This window comes from Pyrus communis, chromosome 5 (assembly GCF_963583255.1).
Source record: "Pyrus communis chromosome 5, drPyrComm1.1, whole genome shotgun sequence".
NCBI lineage: Eukaryota > Viridiplantae > Streptophyta > Magnoliopsida > Rosales > Rosaceae > Pyrus > Pyrus communis.
This window is the reverse complement of record NC_084807.1, coordinates 29,599,500-29,608,957: the sequence shown is the minus strand read 5'-3', so window position 1 is coordinate 29,608,957 and position 9,458 is coordinate 29,599,500. Positions and strand designations below refer to the sequence as shown.

The following is a 9,458-nucleotide window of genomic DNA, read 5'->3' as shown; positions in this document are numbered from 1 at the left end:
TTAAAAATTAACATTATTAAGTGAGGTTTAAATAAATGGCTAGGTTACAAACCACACCACATAGAGCTTTGTTTGTTAAAGATTTGAACTCTGTTTGATTATCAGAACATTTATTTTGTAGGCCATTCTTTGAAGATCAACTTTCCAAAAAATCAACAAAACCAAAAAATGTTTAATCATCTGTTATGTTGTCATAATTTTTTTTACAACGATATGGGCTAACAATAATATGATTCAAATTCGCTTTTGGGCTAGTAATAACATGATTCAAATTCGTTTTTAGCTAGAATTGAACTTAAGATCATTTACAAGTGAAGAAAAATACCACTAGACTGTAGTATTAAGTAGCCATAATTTTTATATTTAATTAAAAGGTGGTTTATTTGTTGGGAAGCAGTTAGATGAAAGTGACTTTGATTTTAAGGTCAGGTCATATCCATAGAGAAATGCTAAAAATACTCTTTTAAAGTAAAAATTTTCATGAACTCTTTATCACCTCATAGGTTGATGTTAATTTCCATGACAACATTGTAAAACATTATACAAAAAAATATAAGGTGACAAATAATTCATGAAGAGTTCGACTTTTAAGAGAGTCTTGTTTGCATTTCTCTAATTTACACTTAGAAAGAGAGAGTTAGCTGATGTATGGATTGATATGTTGCAAAAAATGGTAAGCACAAATGACAAATTCCAAGCCCACAATCACATGATTGGGTTGGTGAGCATTATTATTAAGGAAAACAAACCCCCAAAAACTTCTCTATAAGGAGGCAAAATCAAGGTTTAACCCCCAACACCTTAAACCCAAAAATCATAATGTAAAATGACCATTCTCTCCCCCTTACTCAGTCTCTGTTTCTGTTTCAGTTCCCATTGCCTGCCATTTGGTTCTCTGCTACTTCCTGCAACGCAGTTCTTGGCTTCTCTACCATCTTATCTTCTGTTTTGATCTTTAATTGACTTTTCAGCATTTTCTTTAGCTGCCTTAGACTCTTAGCCTCCAATTCACTCGCCACGCTATCCTTGTCGGTGGCATCCGCGTCTCTCTTTACCTCAACTCCTCCATTGTCACTGCCACCATCCATGTTTTCCTCATTGTCATCAAAGATGTAGCTCATGATTTCCGATCGCTTCTTGCCTGGAGACTTCCCGGGTTTTGAGAGAGTTGGACGGGGAAACTGAAGCGGAAGCTGCTCAGATTCCGAGGGTGGCAATGTTGGAGCCTTGTCCAAAACTGGGCCGCCTTTTACACAAACATCGACTTCAGAAGTTATTCCGAGGTTGACAACTTCTGCTACTTCAGCCACATTACTAGCACCAACCAAACTTTCATCACCAAATTCTTCTCCTTCCTCAGTGACGGCATCATGAGAACCATCTTCGGTCATGGATTCTCTTTCCGAATCGAATTCATCACACTCAACTGAGTTTTCAGCCGTGGTTTCATCTTCACTAAATTCTCCTTCAGTGCTGTCATCAGAATCTCCATCCTTGATCGAGTCTGATCCAAAATCGAATTTCTCGTTATAATCCGCCTCTGCCACGTCATACGTTGAGTCCTTGCCACTAAGCATAGGCTGCTGGTCACCAGACAAGCTCAGAGTCAATGGCTCAGGCTTATCAACTTCTTCTGTATTAGCCACATCCATAACTTCTTCAGTCTCCCCAGCGGCAGATTTCGAGTCAGAATTGTCATTCTCAAGATTTTGATCCTCCACCGCAGTGATTTCATCTTCCGGTTTCTCAGCAGCAATAGAATGGTCCATGTCCTCAGCAGAAACGTCATCAGAAACTTTGGCGGCCAAAGAGTTTTCCGTTTCTTCATCATTAGGTTCTGCAGCAATCACAAAACAAAATGGAACCCCAAAATTAGAATTGAGAACCATAAAATCAAATGCACAAGTATCTTGGCCATAACAAAATCTCCTTAAACTTACTCTTGTCATATGCTGCATCCGTAACTTCTGAAACCACAATGTCATCTGAGGCCGCCTCTGATTCAGATACCTCAGCTTCCGGTTCAGATTTTTGCTCGAAATCATCTACTTCAATCCCATCGGCCTTGCTATTTTCCTCCACATCACCGTTCAACTGCCCTTCATTCTCCAATGGAACTTCAGAAACATCAACTCTCTCTGAGTTCGCCTCCGGTACTGTCCGCATATTTGACCCTGTTTCATAACAAGAATTATGTCAGAGAACATGATTTTCCTTCCTAATATATATCTGAGAAACAATACACTTAGTTGATTAAAAAAATCAAATTATAAGTAGAAAAAACTTGATATGCAAATGAGCAAACGAATGCCGCTGGACTTACCCTCATCAACTGAGACATCAGTCTTCTCCGAATCATTGTTGATTTCAGAGGAAAGTTCATTCATCTTAAAAGGCATACTGTTCTCATACCCCAAGCTCAAGTTAGCCATGGTCTTTTCCAGCAGCCTCACGGATCGCCTCGTGTTATACACGCTCTTCTGCACGGAAGCTGTCTCCTTCTGCGTGTCTGTCTTTTGGCGAGCAGAAGCAGCTGGAGCCCTACTCCGAGTGCTTGGTGCGGCAGGAGTCTTGGACACCACCTCAGCCATTTCCTGGTCCACCACCTCTTCAGCGACTGCTCTCCTTGTCACCCCGCGGCGATTGCGTGTCAATGGCTGTGAGCTTTCTGGCTCTTCAGTGATTGGCTTTCTTCGAGCGGAGGTTCTTGCAGCAGTACGAGGGATACTTAGTGAGCCATTCATTGTTTTCTGTGGAGATTGATTCAGCAACTCTTCAATTCCTTCCACCTGACACAGCAAGACAGTCAGATTACAAAGAGACAATTTCAGGCATGTTTAGCTTCAAGAAAATACATGAAAATAAAATCAACTATTTAGATGTTGTTTTCTGATTGGAAAATAGGCATCTGATTCTCGGCAACCAAACAGAATAGGATTTCAGAGAACGATTCCCTGATTTAATTTATCTTAAAAAATTATGATTCAGCTGATACTGAATAGTATTATATAGGTTTGAATCGATATACGAAAGATCCACAAGGATTGAGCTCCAAACACAAAAGAAAAAAGTTCAATCATTTTTTCCCCTTCGGCTCATTTTCTCACCAACCAAACACAAAATAATTTAGAAAATGAGATGTACAATCCAAATTAAATAGATAAAATTTAAACAAGGAAACGGCAATCTCCAGCAAATTTGAATCTGGAAATGTACCGACTTTGGAGATTTCACTTTCACATATCAATTTTCTCCGAATCCAAACGGATACGAACTTAAACCAATATTTTATACCAAATCAGGAAAAAGAAGAAGGGGATAAGAGCATTACGAGTGTGAGATTCTTGAGAGAATCGGCCATGGCGACATTGGTGAGGTTGGCTGGGAGTTTGTTCCTCTTGCACAGAGTCTGGAGCTCTCTTCTGGAAAGGGTGGAGAAATCCATGGCTGTAGGGAACCCCTAGATGATCAAAACAAGCTGTTTTGGTCTTAGAAAGAGACGGCTAAAGATTCAGAGTGAAGAGTGTAGAAGCGTTGGAGAAAACAAGTGAGCAATCGGGGGTATTTATACTAGGAGAGAGACAATTGGAAAACCCTAGAAATTGTGACCGTTAGGGCGCGGATTTGAAATTTGAAATTTGTTTATTATATTCCTTTTTTTATTTTATACGTAAGTGATTGAAAAATTCGACCACTGATAGAAAAAAATATGACAAATTCATATGAACAATTCTTCGCTGTCCAAAGAATAGCAGTAGCTGTTTTTAATTACGAATGGACATCTGTCTAATAATTGAAATTGAAAATTATGTTTGGACACATGTCTTTATGTAATTTGAGAGTTCAGCAAAGAAGTGGTGTTTAATTCGTATTTGGTAAATATATATCGCTGTATATATAAAAGTATCATACAGTAGCGAATTGCGTTAATATTTCATTGGCCCTAATTTAAATATGAATTCATAGTAGGATTAAATTTAATTATCAAATTAACATTATTAATTTTATTGTTGGATTTCTAACTCGAAAGTAATCTGATCATGGTAGCTCTTTTGTTAAGTTAACGAGTTATCTAATTATCATATTGAGTGCCTTAGTCCATCTTCTATTGATCATATTAGGTTGGATCCAAAATTGATACTGTTTAAATGTATGGAATTAACAAAATGTGAAAATTGCACTTAATCAATGATTAGTCGAGTGTTTAGTTTGATAAAATGATACATCTGCACTAAGGGGTTAGAGATAGGTGAGTATTTATGCCTATATTATGACATGCAAACTTATAACATTGTGCAACGGGGTCAGTCATGTGACCTAAGTCAAATTTTTTCTATTCCAAATTCTTCACTATGTTACTTTTCCTAGTTCGTTAAACATCGAAATTCAATTGAAGCAACATCCAATAAAATTAGAACAATGTAGAGGAATAACAACGGGACTTGCTCAAGAACCTGAATTTTTTTTGGGTCAATTGGGCCTAGAATGTTTTTGGGCTAAGAAGTTGTAAAAACTGCAGCCCAAACATATAACCGTCCACGTGTTGAAGACAGAAATGCTTTCGCAGCACGCGTTGGTTGGGACCAAAAGTCGTCCGATTTCCGCAAGTGGTATTAATCCCCCCACAGACGACCACAGACGACCACAGAGATGCATGACACAGACCCACTTTTTGCTTGCTCAGCCAGCCCACCTTCTTCGACAAACCATCCAATTTTTATTATTTTTTCCATATTTTAATTTAATTTTTTTTTTTAACAGAGAGAAAACAAACGGAGGACAAATAAAATAAAGGCATAGAAATGAAAAATCCCCAATTCTGAATGGAAACCCTAGCCCTAACCCCAATTTCTCAAATTGGACCCTCCATTTTCGTAATTCTTCGGATCTTCCCTCCCGCACTATTCTTTGCTGGAGGCTGAGCTCAGCTCCGACTTCCTCCATTGTTCGCCGACCGAGAGAAACACAATAGAGAAAGAAGGGAGAGAGAGAGAGAGAGTGTGTGTGTGAGTGCGTGCGTTTATGTGTGTTATGGGTAGTGCGGATTCAGGTGCGGGCGATTTCAGCGTAGGATCGATCGTCTGGGTGAGGCGGAGGAACGGGTCCTGGTGGCCGGGGAAGATAGTGGGCCCGGAAGAGCTCTCCACTTCGCATCTCACGTCGCCTCGCTCTGGGACCCCCGTCAAGCTTCTCGGCAGAGAAGATGCCAGTGTGTATGTCTCTCATCATTTCCCCTTTTCTGCAAAATACTTGTTAGTTTTAGCATATGGTTGTGATTAGATATTTATCTATAAATCAGCAAAATAATGAAGTTTAGCGAGTGTAATATCATGTTTTAACGTTTTATTGTATGAGTGAGCCGTAAAGAACGCGGTTTTTTCTATTTAACTTGAAGAAATCACAACATATTGGAGCAGAAGTAGAAACCCATGTCAGAAAATTACTGCAACTTAGGTTTAAGATGAGATTATGGAATGGAAAATATTTGATTAGTTGTACAATTCGGAGTCAAATGAAATGTTAAATGCCAGGACTTAAACCCCATTTTATGCATACCTTTAGGTACACCCTGTCATGAAATACTTTGGTTATTTGTCAAAGGATAAAGAACCAAGCTCCGAAAAATCTAGATCTTTCATATAGAGATGAGAGATTTCTGGCACACGTCTGAACTTTGAGCATATTATTGTCATAATTATGCCTTGTTTGCTTAAACATGTATTTTGATGATAGATAAGGTATATCCTTATGTTGAGAATTTATTTGTTAGTCAGTGAGTGTTTGGAGAAGGGTAACAACAAAATCACGAGAGCAGTGGATTCTCAGAGATGTTGTACTAGTACCTTGGAGGCCTTGTCATTATTTCCATGCCATTTTAAACTGTGTTTCAATGTACATATGATTGGTTGTCATGTAAAACTATTTAGCAGAATCCTTCAAATGGTTCAGATCTCCAGAGAATGATTACATACTGATGACTCTTTTGGCCTTATCTACCTAGCAGACATTTTTTTTGTTACAGATTAGTGAAGATGGATTCGATTAACTATGTTACTTTTATGGAATAGTCTTCTCTTTTCAAACTGGAGTCTGTTCATACTTGCTGATTCTTCTACTCATGCCTTCTTTGGTTTTATGGTTTTACCTACTGCTATAGTAATGGATATTCTGTGGTGTTTCTCTCAGTGACTGGTACAATCTGGAAAAATCCAAGCGTGTTAAGGCATTTCGATGCGGTGAGTTTGATGATTGTATTGAGAAGGCCGAATCAGCGCAGGGTATGCCTATAAAGAAAAGAGAGAAATATGCACGTCGAGAAGATGCTATTCTTCATGCGCTTGAACTTGAGAAGCAGTTATTGAAGAAACAAGGAAAGTTAGGTATAACTTCTGAACGCTTGAACAATAAATTATCTGATGCTGTGAAAAAGGAGTTAGTTATTTCTTCTGGGAGCTTGGGAATTGACAATGCAAAACTTGCAAATTCCAAATCACCTACGTCTCATAGAAATGACATTATAGGCAGTCCTATGTCTTCAGAAAGAGTCGAAGAGGGAAATCAACTAAGTGGTGATGATGATCATTCTGAAGTCGTGCCTCGGATGAGAGGCTTGCAAGACTTTGGTCTCAAAATTGCCCCTTCGAAGCAAAAAATTTCTTCTATTGCTTTAAACGGTTCTTTGAAACCCACACTTAATGGTAATGTTCAAGCTCTTAGTCGCGGTGGTCTTAGCATGGGAGGAACAAGTCATGTGAATGGTAAACATTCTTTAGAGCAAAGGAAAAGGTCACATGATGGATTAAGTGATGAAATTTTGGTCAAGAGACCTGATAAACGTCGTCCTCTTGTTCAAGTTTTGCAGAATATTGCAAAATTAGCAGTCCCACAGTCCTTGCAACCTGACAGTACTACTCTTTCTACTTCTGTTTCAGGAGTGGAGCCAACGGGAGTTATTTACAAGGCAAAGAGGAGTAAAATTGTATATTTGCCAGCTGAGTCTGGTGAATCCTTGGGGTATGAAGCATCTCCTTCAAACCATGTAGAGATCTCAGCTTCCCCAGTTGGTGCTCGTCCTCATGCTGAGTCCATGATTTCAGAGAACACTTCTGGTTTTACAGAGGATGGCTCTGATTCTTCTGAAACTGATACTTCTGAGTCCGAGTTGGATTCATCTGAGACCGAACCAGATATGGATGAAGACATGCCTTTACTTTCAGGTTCAGCTTTTTACTATCTTTATATTTTGAAATTCCATGGGTTATTAGTTGCCAGATTGTCTGATATAAAATAGTCCCACTGTTCATATTTGTTGGAAAGTTAAGCTCTATGATTCTTATTTATAATATGTATGTTACATGATAGTATGAATTCTTTTTGCATTTACCTCCTTTAATGTTTGGTACGCGTATTTTGATCTTCCAGGGAAGATGTGATTTGTAGCATGTTTCTCTCATCTCAATGCGCAGATTGTGATTCAGCATTTATGCTTTTAAGCGTTTGCACTCCAACTACAATCTATTGTTTGAACTTAAACGAAGTCTATCCTTCTTAATTCTTCCTTATTTTTATTCTTTATATTTGTAAATGTGTGCTGTTATAAATTTTGGAATATGCACTTCATGCTATTGCGTTGGTCTCACTGAGCTTTGGCCTCAAGTGTTCATGATGGCTTCACCACTTCTTTGTCAACACCCTCTAAGTTTTGTATGTACATCAATCTACAGAACCAGAAGTGGGAAGATATGAAGCACAAGAACACAGAATCATGGTTGGTGAGGAGCCTGATGAATTATCGCATTCTGGTGAGATGTCTCACCTCTATAGTCATGACTCTCTATTTGCTAGTGGAGCTGTGTCCAAATGGCAGCTGAAAGGGAAAAGGAATATCCGCAATCTTACAAAAAAGTCTATGGATGCAACTTACGGAAAAGGCTATAATTATGGACCGTATTCTGAAGAAAAGGTATGTGCTTTCATCTAAAACATTCGTAAATCTCAAGTTTATGTTGATACAGTGATTTTAATGATTATCATCATAGGGCTAATGTGGATAGTAATGATTTTCAGACTGAGTTTGTACTGGAAGATGAATACTCCATGGCGTCAAGAGCTTCAGCAAGACGTCAAAACAGTGTTGGTCGGAATATGATTGATTGGGAGGACTGGACCTGGGAGGATAGGTCTGCTTGGAACGAATACTGGGACATCAAAAGAGAGCGCTTTCACCCGGTATATGATGGCCGTCATCATTATCGCAGGAGGCCAAAATACTTGATAGATGTTGACTTGAAGGTCCAGGCAAGTTACCAAAAGGAGCCTGTTCCAATTGTTTCTCTGATGAGTAAGTTAAATGGGAAGGCAATAATAGGGCACCCAATCCAAATTGAAGCCTTAGAAGATGGTTCATCCAACTCGCTTCTTTCAACAGTTGATGAATTTGGTGAAGAAGCAATTGACAATAATGGGGTTGCAACTCTTCCACACGCATGGAGGACGGCAAGGAGGACAGCAAATGTTCGAGTCCCACGCCCTCATTTATCATCTGCATTGGATGGTGATGAAACTGCTCACTACCCTCCCTTTTCAGATGAAGAAAGCAGACCGCCATTTAAGAAACTAAATATAGGGAGTTTCAGTAACAAGGCAAGCCAGGGCAAAAGGAGCCTTCCTTACAACTCTCGGCTTCCCACTGATAGAAAGCTCTCAAAAAAGGCGGCCAAGAAAGTGATCTTATCGTCAAGCCAGAAAACGAGGACCATATCTTCAATACCCGTTGAACAGAATTTTAGTAACAAGCGAATGCATCATGATAGCAGTAGTTATCAAAGGGAAGGGCTGATCAAACCGGAGTCTTCTGGGGCTGCTACTACTGTAGCTTGCATACCGGTGAAATTAGTATTCAGTAGGTTACTTGAGAAGATCAATAGGCCTCCATCAAAAGCAGTTAGTACGGTTTTATTGAATAGCGAAAAGGAGAGAAATTCGTGATAGATTTTACCTGTACATTGTTATATAGTAAAATAAGTTCATACTGCTAGCACCATATTTTACTGCTATTCTCTTCTTTCTGGGCGAGCACTACCCACCAGGGTCCAGGACACTAGAAGAAGACCGAGTTTTTCTGCCGTCTTTTGGAATAATCAGATGAAGCGGGTAACCGACATGAGGAAGCAGCCATGGAAGTACACAGGGGTTGTTAACTGCATTACATTTTGCTGAATATGGAATTCTGAGGATGTGAAGGAACTAAGGTTATGTTAGGGAGGAAGTAGGTAATAGATAGAATTCATAGGAAAATGTACATTTAATTCCATACAAGGTTATTAATATGTATCTTGGCTGTTTTTCATTGACTAATTTAAGTAATAATATGTAGCTATGAAAGTGGGGGAATGTGTTCTGTGAATTTCCAGTTGTCACGTTATCAGATTAATGTGTGTGTTGCTGATATTTCGTTC

At 39.0% G+C, this 9,458-nt stretch overlaps 2 protein-coding genes across 3 annotated transcripts; one reads left to right on the top strand and one right to left on the bottom strand.

Moving 5' to 3' along the window:
• Positions 1 to 615: 615 nt before the first annotated feature.
• On the bottom strand, positions 616 to 3,744 carry LOC137735674 (uncharacterized). Its single transcript, XM_068475122.1, has 4 exons — positions 3,332 to 3,744; positions 2,324 to 2,789; positions 1,941 to 2,174; positions 616 to 1,837 (listed from the first exon to the last, which is right to left on the bottom strand). The coding sequence occupies exons 1-4, from the start codon at positions 3,443 to 3,445 to the stop codon at positions 867 to 869; spliced, it is 1,785 nt and encodes a 594-aa protein (XP_068331223.1). The 5' UTR covers positions 3,446 to 3,744; the 3' UTR covers positions 616 to 866.
• Positions 3,745 to 4,638: 894 nt separating this feature from the next.
• LOC137734091 (uncharacterized protein At1g51745-like) lies at positions 4,639 to 9,406 on the top strand. 2 transcript variants are annotated; one of them, XM_068473368.1, is made up of 5 exons: positions 4,639 to 5,213; positions 6,187 to 6,380; positions 6,933 to 7,217; positions 7,725 to 7,963; positions 8,068 to 9,406. In XM_068473368.1, exons 1-5 carry the CDS (start codon positions 5,023 to 5,025, stop codon positions 8,986 to 8,988), a joined length of 1,830 nt encoding a protein of 609 aa, XP_068329469.1. In that variant the 5' UTR covers positions 4,639 to 5,022; the 3' UTR covers positions 8,989 to 9,406. The 2 variants fall into 2 exon arrangements, with proteins under 2 accessions (XP_068329469.1, XP_068329468.1); XM_068473367.1 differs by having other exon boundaries at positions 6,187 to 7,217.
• The last annotated feature ends 52 nt before the right edge of the window (positions 9,407 to 9,458 follow it).